We start from the raw sequence: 15,628 nt of genomic DNA, 5'->3' as shown, positions 1-15,628 counted from the left end.
GCAAGGTTCAGATATATAGAAAAATAAGAAATTTTCCCTGCTTGGAACACCATTGATCTTACGTTGTTTTCGGAACCGAAACTTTACAAAATCCTTATGTTTAGATTCCCATTGAAATTACCCTACCATTTTTACAAAATACTTATATTTAGATCCCATTGAAATTACCCTACCATTTTTGCTACTATGCACCATACCAGAAAAGAATAACCCACATTTCCAAAGAAATGTTATTGGTTACTAGTTTATTGCTGATTTTTTTACCGTCTATAAAAACCGTGTGAGAAAATGTGAAAATCACTAACCTCATCCTTGTAAACATTAATGCGGATAAGATTGGATGTTTTCAACTTCATATCAGCTGGTTTGTGTTGTATGCCAACCTACAAAACCAACTAAGCATGAACATTTCATAATCAATATTGTAACATCTAATAGTCAACGAAGATCATTTAGAGCATAATGAAAACATGCTTTTATGGAAATACATGAAATACCATGGGGAAACTAATGCTTATGCATAGTCCAAATTATGACCCAGAATGGAAATGGAAATAGGTATTAAGAAATCCTTAGAATGTGAAGTGTCGACGTTCCCTCTAATAATAATAGAAAAGTGTTCCACAATGAGATAGCTAGAGTAAATTTGAATTACTGTAAGTGGACAGTAAACAGACCAAAGTTCATTAGACTAATTCTCTGCAGAAGGTTTACTTTACTACTTATCATCATATAAGAATCAGTATTGTTTTGATAGATAGTGCCATAGTGATGAAAAGTCTCCTGCATAGTGTCCCAACAAACTCCAGCAAGTACATTTAACACCATAGCATATGAAATTGTGAGCTTTGACTAATATGGCCAAATAATGAGAAAAGCAGTACCATATAAGAAGATATCATATATCCATATAAAGTGCCAACCATATCGTTTCCCTTGGGGGAAGAAGCACAACCTTCAAGTTTATTACATGTCCCTTTTCAAGATTCTTGAGGCCACGGCTACAAGATTGGAGATCTTCATTGTGATTTTCTTGGGAGGAGTGAGAGAGAGGGGAAAGAATCGAATACATAATAGATTGAAAAGAGGACACTAACTCTATGAAGAATGATGTTCTTGGGATAGGCAACATAAGGTTAACAAATACGGCGCTCCTAAGAAAACGATTTTGGAGGTTGAGAGAGGAAAGAAATGAGCTTTGGAGGACAAATACATTGGAAGGGCCCTGTGGGATCAGGATAAAAGCATAGCGGTTTTGATCCTTGAGATAATTAACAAGGTGATTAGGTTCAGAGTGAGAAAGGAGGAGGATATTAGATTTTGGGAGGATATTCGGTTCGGTAATTTTGTGGCGCGCCATGTATGTCCAAATTTATTTAGGTTCATTGTCCAAGGTAAATGCTTTACTGGGTATATCAGTAGAGTGGATGAGAGTGGTTGTATGGGAGTTGGTCTTTAGGAGGAACCTCAAAGAAGATTAGGAGGTTTGTGATAGGCACTTGCCTTTGGAATTAGAGTCCATCCACACATCTTTCAAAACTGATAGGAGGGTTTGGCGGGATACCAATGGTTTTCTTCTTGTTCAAATATTTTTCTTATTAATGAACTTGGTTTGGGGTTTGGGGTCCAAGTCATTATTGTCTATGATTTATCCAACACTTCGAATTTATTGCTAACACACGTGTCATGTCGTGTCCGACACGACACCCATGTCCACACGCCTCAACACTACTTTAGACACTTTTAAATGTGCTGCTAGATGTGTCAATAACTTTATATGTATGTATGTGTATGATTGTGCCGTTGTTTCTAGAGTTTTAGGGGTTGCCATGTCAGATACCTTGTATCCGTGTCGAAACTCGGCACACGAATCTGTGTACGCAAATCATGATTATATGTACTTTCTATTTTAGCCATGTCCTTGTTTCCAAATTTTGGGAGTTTGCCGTGTCTGACACTCCGTGTCCGTGTCGACACGCGACACTCATGTCCATGTCCACAAATCATAGTGTATTGTTTGGTGCTCTGCTCCCTCCAAGGGTAGAGATGATTTGTCTAAGGACAGCTAAGGAAAGCATTAATCAGTATGACATTTTAAAAGAGAACCGTAGACTTGCAAAGATGAAATTTCTAGTCTGGTCGGTGGAGTCATTGGCTAATCACCTTTCCATTCATGGCATGGTGGCACGTGTTGATATTTTCAAGGCTTTATAATTTTTTATGTAACTTTCTCATTTAAGGTAATTTATGTAATTTACATGGTATTGCTTAAGTGAAAAAAGAGGTTGTATCCCATGATTGGAGATACCTCATTCCCATGAAATCACTTTATCTTCTTTTCTTATTCTTCTCCTGTCTTTCCCATGACTTTCCTTTCTTTGTACACTTTTCTACATGGTATCAAAGAGGGTATAGATCAAAAGAAGTGTATCAATCTGGTCTTTATCGGCATTTCAAGGCATCAAAGGTATCTGCATCTAGTTTTAGATCTGATGAAAAGGGGATCCTTCTCTTTCTAGTCCGTACGATTAATGCCATCAGTCGTAAGGCTCTCCATCTCTCAGATATGAACATGGTAATGAACTAATGATGGGTTGATGAACACAGATCTGATGGACCACCTTATAGTCCTTTCATAACTGCCAGATTGAAAAGATGGAGAGCCTTCAATCTGGTCTTTATCGGCATTTCAAGGCATCAAAGGTATCTGCATCTAGTTTTAGATCTGATGAAAAGGGGATCCTTCTCTTTCTAGTCCGTACGATTAATGCCATCAGTCGTAAGGCTCTTCATAACTGGTCACAATATGGCAACATGTATATTGGCAGCAGATCAAAATTGGGGTATAAAAAGAAAGAGCAACGGAAATGAAGGAAGACGATCCCAACTATGAGAAGTGGGACTAAAAAATCCTTTACGGTTATGATGGAAACATCTTTAAGATCTGTCATAAGATAAACTAGAAAAAGATCTTTCATGAGATAAAAAAATAACTTTTATAAGATGATCGACAACCAATTTGAAATAAATATCAAAATTCTTAGATCAAATAATTGAGGTGAGTACAGTGGTCACACCCTATTAAATAATCTGATAAAAATGTTATTTAGTTTCAAAGTTTGCATCCCCATACTTCAAAAAAAAAAGGAGTAACAAAGAAATTTGCCACCGTCTCGAAGTCACTAGGGCCTTTAATGTGATTATGGAGCCCATGATAAGGCTTTTATGTTATTGTTACAATGGACATGTATTTTTCTTTTTATTTAGGAATTACTTGAGTATTTTTATTGCATTTTAGGTAGCCTAGATGTGTGGAATGTCCACATCAATCTATGGCACATTACCTATTACCCGTGACTAATTACCCAATCCCAATACCAATCAATTAAACCTCTAAAATTTCCTTATATCCTATTGGTCACTACCATGATCCACCTCTTAAAACCATTAAAACCCAATCTTTTATTCTATTGGCCAGCCCCATGGCCCACGACTTATCCCACTTACCCTCTCCTACCCCCCCTCTCATCCCTGTCTTTTTCTATTGCCTAGACCCTTGGGCCCACCTACTACCCCAGCACCCCAAATAAATAATATTCTCAACTGCCCTCAAGAAACCCGATGTTTTTGGTGAAGTCAAAAAAAGGTACCCACCCACAAAATAAATAAATAAAATCTATGGCACATTACCTATCACCCGCAACTCATTACCCGATCCCAATCAATTAAACCTCTAAGATTTCCTTACATCCTATTGGTCACTACCATCCACTTAAAACCCAATCTTTTATTCTATTGGCCAGCCCCATGCCCCACACTTATCCCACTCACCCTCTACTCCAGCCCCCTCACCCACCCACACACCCTCTCCCGCTTTCTTTTTCTATTGCCTAGACCCACAGGCCCACCTACTACCCCAATACCCAAAATATATAAACTTCTCAACTGCCCTCAAGAAACCCAATGTTTTTTGGTGAAGTCAAAAAAGGTAAGCCCCCTATTGCATCAAGGACGACCACCCCCCCCCCCCTTCGGATTCACAAGTAGCCCGTTTATACTCCTCCCTCTCCCTCTCTCTCACCCCCCACAAATGGGACCCTTTTTATAATGGCTAGCCCCTTGGGCCCACCTCTACCCCAACACTCCTTGTTATATAAACTTGTCAACACCCCTCAAGAAATCCATAATTTTTTGGTGAAATCCAAAAAAACAAGAAAAAAGAAAAAGAAAGACCTCTCTTGTGTCAATGTATGCCTTCTCCCACCCTCTTCCTCAATCTCTTCATTCTTTCTTTTCTTCCCTCACCTTTCTCCCTATCCCTCTCACAACCTTTTCACTTCTCCTCTCCTCTGTTAAGAAGAGGAATTCCAATTTATTTGGAAATAATTAAGAGGCCCCTAATTCAATTATTTTGGGCCCTTCTCATAGTAAGATGCTAGTAGTTCCATCAAGTTCACTTTCTACCTTTGCTGTTATTCTAAAAAGAAGAATTCCGTTTTATCTGGAAATAATTAAGAGGGCCCTAAGCCAATCATTTTGTGCACCTCTGACTAGTAATCAGAAAAAAAAATGCTAGTAGTTCCATCAAGTTCATCTTCTACCATTGCTGCTATCCCTACTTTCACACCACAAACCTAAGATTTATTTTAATTATAACTAAGTACTAGTAATCAGAAAAAATTTGTCCACCTAACAGCAGCCAAGCCTAAGTCTCATATAAGTGTTGTCAATCCCCAGTCCTGAAAAAAAATACAAGAGATTAAGATGCATGATTAAGCTCCAAAAAGAACAAGGAATTTTACAACAACGAAATTTCTAACTTGAGCTAATCAACAAAAGAATGTTGCTCAAACGACTTGCACGTTTTCAGATAGGATATAAATAATAGTTTGGCAATGATCAACAATCATGCACGTTGAAAACAATTAATCTTAATGATGCACTATGTAAAAGTTTATCCCATGCAATACATTATACATCACACAATGTTTTTTTTTTTTTTTTTGAAAGATAAACAGTTATACAATGTTAAGAGGGAAACAAACTGAAACTCACAATATATGGTACTGGAGCATCGAGAAAATCAAGCATCTTTCTTGGTAGAACCTGACAAAAATAAGAGTAACTTCCATGTTATAACTGCATAATTACTAATAAAATTTCAAGACAGCAAACTTAAAGATGAGGTGAGGTTCTACAAAAGTAGTTCGAAATTAAAAAAAAATACACTATAAAAGGATTACTACTCGAAGTTAAACAAGGTTAACCAGCTAAGCAGTAGAGTCCACAATATTTAAAGTGCAAAGGACTATCAAACACGGGATCAAATAAAAACATCAATTGTTAATTTTCCTCAAAAATGTTTTCCCGATATAAAAATTTAAAAGAATGAATCTAAAGCAACAAAGTGAGAAGCAAAAACAATGAATGTCAAACAGAAGCTGCATCCACTGCTACAATTATGAATTTCAAGCATTACTGTCCAAAATTTCAAACTACTAATAGCAAAAAAAGTTTCCTGTTAATCACATGAGTTCAAGGAAACCAAATAAAACAAGGCCACTTCTTTTGAAACGTGTAAATAAAACAAGAACTTCATCAACAATCAAGAGCAAGCTCCAACAATAGGTTGCATCCCATTGTTTTGGAACAGAAGGTTTTGCATTTGGATCTAGCATCATTTCAGAGGCTGAGAATTCATTTCTATAAAATTTAATTTGTTCTAGGAAATAGATAATAATAAAGATCTCTTTCTTGTATGCTTTTACGAAGATCGATGCATGGATGAAAGGAAATATGCTAACATGATCCCTTTTTTGGATGTTCTAATTATAGAATATATTTCAAAAAATAGAAATCATTTTTTTTTTTGAACAAGTGAAATTTTATTAAATAACATAAGCACAATACAAGTAGAAAAAGGAAAGAAAACAAAACAAAACGTATTATATAAGCATCTCATTCCAAATCATCAAAATAGAACAAGATACACCAAATTAGCCAACTAGTCAGCAGAGGAGAGGGAACACTCATTGTCGCATAAAATGTAGCAGCGTCTAAATCTCCAAGGAGGGGAGAACTGAAGGGAGTCGCCCTCCACACAGTGGCGTCAATCGAACCGCACAAACTGCTGCCTTTGTTGCATAAAAATCATTGCAAGGGCTTAAAAAGACAAAAAAAAAAAACAAAAAAAAACTGGGGATTCCAATTGGGCAGAGACCAAAGAGAACTGGCTGAGGATAGTGCAGATGCATCAGGGAACATTAAAGAGGCCAAAGAAGTAACTCGAAATCTACTGAGACCAAGGGCATTAGATAAATAGAAGTGTAGGGGATTCCAATTGGGCAAAGGTAAAAGAGAATTGACTGAAGATAACACAGACGCATCACGACACGCAATTAAAAGGCCAAAGAAGTAACTCCAAATCTACTGAGACCAAGGGCATTGGATAAATAGATGAGGGGATTTGAATTGGAAACTACAAAACACACAATCAAGAGAATCACAGATATGCCTCTTTGTTAATTGGTCTCTAGTGAGGATTTTATCATAACACACCATAAAAAGGTCGTGTTTCTGGGAGAAGCAAGGAAGTTTCAAAAGTTGAGAAACATAAGGTAAAAGAAAGAGGGAAGGGGAGTTACAACGAAGGAATAGTATGATTTGATTGAGAATACTCCATTATGCTCAATAGATCAAACTCTCCCATCAACATAATCAACTTGAGACTAGTGGCCACAGAGCTTTGCAGATTGGCAGAGGAACTCATTGGAGACTCTAAGAGACATGCTGTCATGCAAAAACGGAAAAATAACCCTACATGGGACGTTCACAACAAGGAAAAGGATTAAGGACGTGGCCACGAGGGTCGCCACACCAGTAGTCCAACCAAAAGGTGTTCGAACCATTTACTACACAACCTAGGTCTAATCTAGCCTTCCACATACAAACATAGCACATACGAGTCAATTATCATGCCATTCGGAACAAGCTAAGACATGGAACCGTCTCCTTGTACAATGCCTTGCTTTCTATTCAAATGGCTGAGATTTTCACCAAATCAATGAATGTTTCTAGATTTGTGGCAAACAAACCATCACCTTATCAAATTCATGCGATTGTTTAAGGGAGAATATCAGATGGTGGATGTGCGTGTCTATATATATATATATATATATATATATATATATATATATATATATATATGAGAAAACTGTTGGTGAGCTTAAGCGCACCATTTTTTTGGTGTGCTTAAGTTGTTATAACGCCTCCCATTGGTGCGCTTAAGCGGGACCCAAACATTTAAACAAATGGGAGGCGTTATAACAACTTAAGCGCACCAAAAAAATGGTGAGCTTAAGCACACCAACAGTTCTCTCTCTCTCTCTCTCTCTCTCTCTCTATATATATATATATATATATATATATATATATATATATATATATATATAGAGAGAGAGAGAGAGAGAGAGAGAGAGAAAACTGTTGGTAAGCTTAAGCGCACCAAACCTATGGTGCGCTTAAGCTCCCCAATCACATGAGGGCCCACTTTGTTAGGTGATCCAAAGCATTCATTTTAAAGGCCTTATGATAGATAGGGGGTGTACCAAAAATCAGCTCCATAGGATCATCCTAACCCCTTCATTTGTGGAGGACAAAAATGGGCAGATTTGTGTCTGTCCATTTTTGTCCTCCACAAATGGAGGGGTTAGGATGATCCTATGGAGCTGATTTTTGGTACACCCCCTATCCATGTAACGGACTTTAAAATGAATGCTTTGGATCACCTAACAAAGTGGGCCCCCATGTGATTGGGGCGCTTAAGCTCACCAAAAGTTTGGTGAGCTTAAGCGCACCAACAGTTTCCTCATATATATATATATATATATATATATATATATATATATATATAAATGAAGATTATACTAAGCCCAGAAATAACAACAGTAAAAATGTCACACATATATAATCACTTACTGGAAGCAATAAACTTTGCCACTCAAATGGACGGATGATGGGTATAACTGATAAGACAGTAGCCGATAGGATGCCCTACAATTTTGAAATAAAAAATATATAATCAATTAGAAAGTGATATCTATTGCATCTTTCTAATCAACATCATATGAATGTTGTAATGAGTGTTGGAAGCTCAAGACTAGGGTCTATTATCGATAATTTTAAGGTAAACAATCTCCAAACAGCATGATCAACTTACTAAATTTGGGCATACAACTAAAACTTGCTTTTCCAGTAATGCTCCGGTAAATAATGCCAATACCTGAAAGACATATTCTTCAATTTAGTATTCCATCTATGCCAACAAATTAAGAAACCACGCGATCCATTATGTACGACGGAATATAGTAAACAAAAAATGGAAATCAATAGCAAAGAAGACTCATATTTTTTATATTAAACACTAGGTTTGCCATATTAATTGTTTCCCTTGCAGATAATAGTCATGAACTAGGAGGCAAACACATCATTAATGACAGCCCAATCGCAAGGAAACATTGATGATCATGTAGTTCTTTGCTTTATCGGGTCATAGAACAACCATCATTAAAACATCGTTGAGAAAAGCCTACCACCCTGAAATTTAAGACTAAGAGGTTTTAAATTTCAGCCGAAATCCGAAATTTTGGACTTAGGCCAGGACCAAGATTTAAAACAGAAACAGAAATATAAAAATTTTGGCCAAAATTATAAGATTTTCACCTGTTGAAGTATAAAAGATTAAATAACGCCTTCTCCAACAGCTTAAGCTTTTGGAGTAACTGGTTGTTTCACATGGTATCAGGGCTAAAATGCCTGGGTTCAAACCTCCTTGATAGCAAAATCCACATGCAACGGCTAAACCCAAAAGTGGGGCCACTTGTGCCACATGTAGGCCAACCATAAAAAAGAGGGGCCACACGTGAGGGGGAGTGTTAAAGTACAAAAGATTAAATAACGGCTTCTCCAACAGCTTAAGCTTTTGGAGTAACTGGTTGTTTCACATCACCGAAATTTCATTTTTGGCTGAGACCGAAACTGAAATTTCAAAGCTTGTCAGAGTATAATGTAAGGGAAAGCATTACACTTTCAAGGGATAGAGCACGACAGACTGTTGCAGTGGTCCATATTGAGAGTGAAAAAGCTTCCTCGGCAACTGCTAACCTCGCATTAACCTTGTCAAAGAATATCATCTTCAGCAATACATGGTTCATAATCAACTGAAAACAAAAGAAAACAACCAGAAAAAATTATCATCGACAGCCACTGATCTTACCTGAGCAACTTCTAAAGAAGAACTACATAGTTCTATGTCAGCATAACTTCCACTTAAACCCAGTGCAGACAACCCAGGTCGGCTATACTTAATAGGCTGTAAATGATCCAGTGGCTGAAAAATTATTTCACCTCCCCGTGGTGGAAGAGGCAGAGCATGATAACCACAAACTATCTGTAGTAGATCATTTTTGCGCTCCTGAAGAGAACACAATTTGGTACGTTACGAAAGATGCCAAGATCCAATTGAAGCTTAAAGCACGGGTTCAGGAAAGAAATAACCTTCGCCCATTCCATTACTTTTTCATCTGGAGCAATCATTTCATGGTTGGAGCTGACTTCATCAACGTCATCATCGTCTGATCCCATGCTTTTCACTGAACTGTCCAAACCAATTATGGTTTCATCAACTAAAAGAAATACAGGGGCAGTGGAGAAGAAACTAATCCAGAACCAGTGAATTAATGAAAGACTTATCAGCCCAGAAAATTAGTTAAAAATTATCTAGAAAAGTTTGACTACTTCCTCAAGTTTTGAAGAAACACTGGATGCACCAAACGGGAACCAATTGGTAAGTGGCAACCAATGTCATTTAATGGAACACAACAAAAAAAAGAAGAACTGAAGCAAATATCAGAAAAGTTTAACACCGGGCGGGAATAAGCTTGTTGAAAAAAAAAACTTATAGCACTAGCACTTTGTGTTCTTTCCATTCTATTCCATTCCGGGATAGGCAAAGTGAAGTCGTGGTCATTTGACCAATCGGGTTGGACACCAGAGCGCCCTATCTCTTAAAGGCTCAGCATCCCAAGTCAACTTATGTGAGAGGCACATGAGAAGGGCATGAGAGGGGCTAGTGCCATGAACTCCCTTCTTAGTACAGTAACATCTAGAGGAAAAGGGGTTGTAGCCCTTACTACTATGTCGTGATAGTGGGCTTTAAAGAAGCTGTAGCTTGCTTCAAAATCTTTGCCTGGCCTCTCACGCCCTTATTAGCCTTACTAATAGGGCACACCATAAACGCCCTTATTGGTCTACTAGCATTTAGGGGGTTTCACTTGCCATATATGAGAGGGGGGCCCACCCCCCTACACGCCCTTCTCATGTAAATTTAAGTGAAAATGAACTGAAGCAAATATTAGAAAAGTTTACCACCTGAACATGGAATCTGAACTACCGACGCGCTCTAATTTGCGGCTGACAGAGCAGTTAAGTGTCCCACATTCTGGGGAAGTTAGTCCATTTTCATAGCTTTCATTTATCCTTTCAAAACTATCAGAGCGAGATCCCGATGTCTCAGATGCATAGTCATCAAAATATTGCAAGCACCTTCTAGTATCTTTATCCGGCTCTCTTTCTTGACTTAACTCTGAAGCCTCACTAGGAGAAACTCTTTGAGGAGACTGAGGCTCCAATTGCCTAAATGAAAAAGAATTAACCTCACTATCTGATATAAGGCCTGCTGCCGCCGCAGTAAGACTTAACATACTTTCAACCGGTATGGCAGAAGCCGTCCAATCGGTTGAACTCTCCTGGTCAGAGCAATCATAATTCTCATTCATTTGATCTTGTGTTCTAACCAATGGTGGGGCCAGATCCGTAAGAGATATTTCACTAACAAACTGTGTTATCCTATCAAGACGCTCCTGTGCAATTATACTGCATCCATAAAACAAAAGATAGTGAAAAGTGAAGAATATAGACACATAAACAAACTAGGGATGTTCTTTATAACAAATGCCTTGCGATGAAATGCGGTCAGTTAAATGTGATAATAGTGATTCAAACCTGTTCAACATCTCATAATGTAACTCGAAAAAGGGTACTCTGGTAAGTAAGCAATAACAACGAGGTGCAGAGACCAAAAAGCGGCTGCCCCTCCCAGAAGAATGAGAAAGTGGTGAAACGACACCTAAAATACCAGGTGGCCTCTGAACGATTTCTTGAACATGCAAGCAAACTCCATATAATGTTGAATTGTCCGCCACCTGATAGGAGTCAGAAACCACTTAAGGGCCCAACTAACCAAGTTAAATTGATAGATTAAGAAGGCATCATAAGAATAGGCCAAGCAGGGTAGTACTAGCTTCAGTCAAAGAGCGTTCCTCGTCTTTCCAGTCTTCAACATACAAAATCACAATACAAACAAGGACTAGAACTACAACAGCCAATATTTAAAAATCCACCAGTACAAATTTGAAAAAGGTCCAGTGTCCAATATTTCTAGTGTAACAAACGTAACAACATTTACATTAGCACCAGATGACATGATCTTTAGCAGAAATGCTAATCAAGAAAGGCCCAAAGATTTTCTGAGAAAGTAGAACTCCTGTGTCACAAAAAGTAGCTATAGATGGGAAAATATTGTTTCTGAGGCTAACAATAAAAACTAAAGACAGCCATACCTCCTATGATTTGCAGCAATTCAATGCTTAAATGAGAATGCAATACTTTTCAATATAATAATAAGAAAAGCATGAAAACAAATTCATTGAAGCCATAAATGAAAAAAGACAAGGAAATACAACACTTCTCAATATAAACTAATTCATTGAAGCCATAACTGAAAAAAGATAAGACCCAAAAGAAGTACACAATAATGGAGAAAAATCCAGCAGGATACGTGCAAAAAAAACCACTTAATTTGTGTACATTTACATATTCCCTGACACGGATTTGAAATTTGTTCAAGAAAAGAGTATAAAACATGAAAGATATCAATATAGAACAGTCTGTGCTATTCTAGTTATATCCAACTCTATTTATTAAGATAGCTGCATACAGAAAAAGTCAGGAAACAGAAAAACAACACACCTTTAGAGAAAAAATAAAAGATAAATCATCTCTGCACATATGCTCCTGCAAAGATAAAAAGAGAATGATAATGTTATATACAGCTTAATATGTGTGTAAACAAAAAGACAAAAAGTCCAGAGGAAAATATGAAATTTTGAGAATAGTAAAATGGAGTAATGAAAAAAATTCTTTGAAATGAAGAAAAAGAAACAAAAAAGCGGAGAGGGTGCATCATCTAACCATAACAAAATGAACAAATGAAGCTGTTGAAAGGGAGGGGGAAGGGGGAGAGAAGGGGCACAACAAATCTACATTGCCTACTTCGTATCATGCTTTACTTTCGGGAAGGAATCCAATATAAATAGCAGAGTAAGAACACAAATATCTAACATATCCATGACCATGTCTCAAACCAATAACATAGAGGAGTCTATATCTTCAACAACCAGAAAGGAAAAAGGAAGCTATATGGTCAATGCTAGTTGCCATGCCTTGCAACTAGCTCATTGCTTCTTGTAGAATCCAAGCAATAGCCCAAAAAATTGATGGAAATTACAATCATTTTTTACTAGATAAGCTGGCTTGAACCCAAAACCTCATGGAATGGAGAACACAAGCATGATTTTACACTCAATCAGCATTTCTGCATGACATTATCTCACACATTAACTAATAAAGGAAGCTATATGGTCAATGCTATGCAACCAAAGACCCTCTGCACAATCAAATTATGTATAAATGTTGGATTGCCTAGCACAGAGGGCACATATGAAAAACTTCAAGATCTTTACCAAAAGGAAAGCAAATAAAAAATGTTAAAAAAAATCATGAACTTCATAAAATTCTATTGGCATAGCAATTCCTTTGATGCCTCCATAATTAGCAACATATGGATATTCTACACTCAACATATGGCCAAGGGTCACAAGGACACAAGTTGGCCATCTCCCATCATTGAACCCTCAATATCGGTGAAAGGATAAATAACAAGAGGAATGGCATACCTGTCCATATATAACTTCATTTAGATCACTCATTGATGGCGTTCTCTCCATTAAGTGAGCCTGCATAGTTTGTTTAGACCATCAGCAATTGAACTAATTTATAGCTGATGAAAAAAAATTGCAAACACAAGGGAACCTAATATACATTGCCAGACCTATGTCACAAATGTCTCCGATATTTTCAAAATATCGCGTTTTTATCACGACAATTTGATAAAACGACAAAGTCCCGAAATAATCCCGAGATTTTAAAAATATAGCGATATTTTCATTTTTATCATAAAATATTGCGACAATATCACGATATTATCCAAATATTTTTACGATGTTTTTTTGAAGAGGATATTTTTACGATATTTTATGTTATATTTTTTCTTAAATTTTATATATTTATATATTTTTACAATAATTTTATTTTTTATAATTTTTTCCCGATATAAACCTCAAAAAAATAACAAAAATTAATATATCCCGAGATTTTTCCTTGCCAAGAAATTCCCAAGAAGGATATTTGTGACATAGTAACAGACCAAAGGAAACATCCAGCACTAATACCAAAGACCAGTTCAATTTATAACATATCAACAAACACGAAATTCCAGTCCATCTCCTGCATGTCAACTACATTTTCTTAAGGTAATTTCTTCAAGAAAAGCAGGAAAACAAAGAACGAATTCAAAGGGGTCAGAGGTTGCCCCTTCACTAAAAAATCCCAAATAACTCCCTCCACCTACGAATCTGCAATGTTGTTCGCTTCTCTCAACACAATGACTAAAAAAGAACAACACCATCCCCCACAAATGTCACTTGATGATAAGGCTCAAATGACACGGCCCTCTACTCTGAGCGTCCCAACTCATCGCAATATGGGAATCCCCTTCAATAATGAGAGGTCCCCAAAATTATGTGAAGACCAAAAATGAATGCTCATTCAAACGCTCATGAAGATTTAGGAAAAAAAATAGAGTAAACATCCAGCATTTTTAATATCAAAGACTAGAAAATTTTATCAAATATCATCGACCACAAAATTTCCATTCCATCTCCTGCATGTCAACCATATTATACAAGTGAGAAGAAGACCAGATAGATTTCTCATATTGATGAACAAATTAGAGCTGCGAGCTCTTTAATGTAATTAGGCAAGCAGTGCCTCCGAACTCAAATGAAATAGAAGTTCCATTCCTCAAAAATAAATCTCCACCTAGGGGTGTGCATTAATCGGTTTAAACCGAAATAACCGACCGAACCGAATATGATCGGTTATTTCGGTTCGGTTAAAAAACATATCGGTTCGGTTTCGGTTTCCTATCTTCCCAAATTTCGGGTATCGGTTTCGGTTTCGGTTTCCGTCCAAAATTTTTTCGGTTAACCAAATAACCGAACGACAGGTTTGATGAAAACTCTTACCTGTATATTTGATACGTAAAAAGAATCCTTGTTATTCTCGAGAAGAATACCCTTTTATTTGTTTTACAGATGGATACATATCAAGAAACTGCTCGAGCCTTACCTGGAAAGAGTACTGTAATTATTACAATACTAGTTTTCCTGGAATTGATTAACGTTACTTTTGATGTGACTTGGCTTAGCTCTGCCGAAAGGTAGAATGGGAGCGTCAGAGGCTACCTTGACTACAGCCTATGCATGTAAGGAAAGTTTGTTGATTCATCCAAAAAATAATAAATAAATGGGCTCTATGCTTTGTTGCTTCATCCAGAAAATAGGAGGCAGAACGTTCTCCTACTACTCTCTCACTAGTCAAACCCAGTACTCTAATTATTCGATGTGACTTGGCTTTACTATGCCGAAATATAAAATGTGAGCTACAGTGACAAAAGTTTATGCATGTAAGGAAAGTTTTTTCATTCATACAAATAAAATTGAATGTGCTCTGTAGTATTTTGAAAGTGAAATGATACATTCATTTTATTCACCCCTCTTTTTACTTGTGAAGGGTGTAAAATAAACGAAGGGGTGTCCCGAGTAATAAAAAGGGGGTGAATAAATTAAAACCTAAAAACTTAGGGTTTTTTTTTTTTCTTTTCTATTCACTTTATCTCACAAAAAAGAGAGCTAGGGTTTTCTTCATCTTTACCCATATTCTTCATCACTTTATCTCACAAACCGATATAACTTCATCTCTACCCATATTCTCCATGGATTTTCACGACCACCATCTTTTCCTTTGATTTCCCTCATCAGCCACCTCAATCACCCTCAACCTCCATATCTGACCACCCCTACTCCCATTTTCACCACCATTGGAGATCCATCTCCCTGAAATTTTTTAGATCCCATACAACTCCCTTCCCAAATCTGTCAGATCTAAGGTATTACAGGAGCTTTTAAGGTTTACAAGGAGGAGCAAAGGAAAAGAGAAAGAGCTGATACCCATTTCCTAATCCTCTCCTGTAATTTTATCATTTCTGAGAAAAGGTTTTGCTCGGGGCTCCAATCGAAGGAAGAAAGGGAGTGAACTACACCAATCTTAGATTTCAGGTAATTTTTATTTATTTTTCCTCTTCATTTGATTAATTTGTTGGTGGTTTTTG

The 15,628-nt window shown here is 37.0% G+C and overlaps 1 protein-coding gene across 6 annotated transcripts in view; it reads right to left on the bottom strand.

Annotated features, from left to right (window-relative positions):
- The window catches only part of LOC143890205 (DENN (AEX-3) domain-containing protein), a 31,941-nt gene that overhangs the window by 4,199 nt on the left and 12,114 nt on the right, over positions 1-15,628 (bottom strand). For 4 of the 6 annotated variants that reach the window (XM_077394790.1, XM_077394791.1, XM_077394789.1 and 1 more), the window contains exons 5-15: positions 13,074-13,133; positions 12,088-12,132; positions 11,062-11,261; positions 10,429-10,932; positions 9,556-9,655; positions 9,275-9,472; positions 9,084-9,173; positions 8,219-8,281; positions 7,978-8,052; positions 5,056-5,106; positions 306-383 (exon numbers count right to left, since the gene is read on the bottom strand). In XM_077394790.1, coding sequence (XP_077250905.1) covers positions 306-383; positions 5,056-5,106; positions 7,978-8,052; positions 8,219-8,281; positions 9,084-9,173; positions 9,275-9,472; positions 9,556-9,655; positions 10,429-10,932; positions 11,062-11,261; positions 12,088-12,132; positions 13,074-13,133 — 1,464 coding nt within the window. Of the gene's footprint in view, positions 1-305; positions 396-5,055; positions 5,107-7,977; positions 8,053-8,218; positions 8,282-9,083; positions 9,174-9,274; positions 9,473-9,555; positions 9,656-10,428; positions 10,933-11,061; positions 11,262-12,087; positions 12,133-13,073; positions 13,134-15,628 lie in introns of all 6 variants that reach the window. The other 2 variants (XR_013255142.1, XM_077394794.1) reach the window with 2 other exon arrangements.

This window comes from Tasmannia lanceolata, unplaced genomic scaffold (assembly GCF_043159265.1).
Source record: "Tasmannia lanceolata isolate RefF3 unplaced genomic scaffold, GAP_Taslan_0.1 ptg000013l, whole genome shotgun sequence".
NCBI lineage: Eukaryota > Viridiplantae > Streptophyta > Magnoliopsida > Canellales > Winteraceae > Tasmannia > Tasmannia lanceolata.
This window is presented reverse-complemented; position numbering and strand designations above follow the sequence as displayed.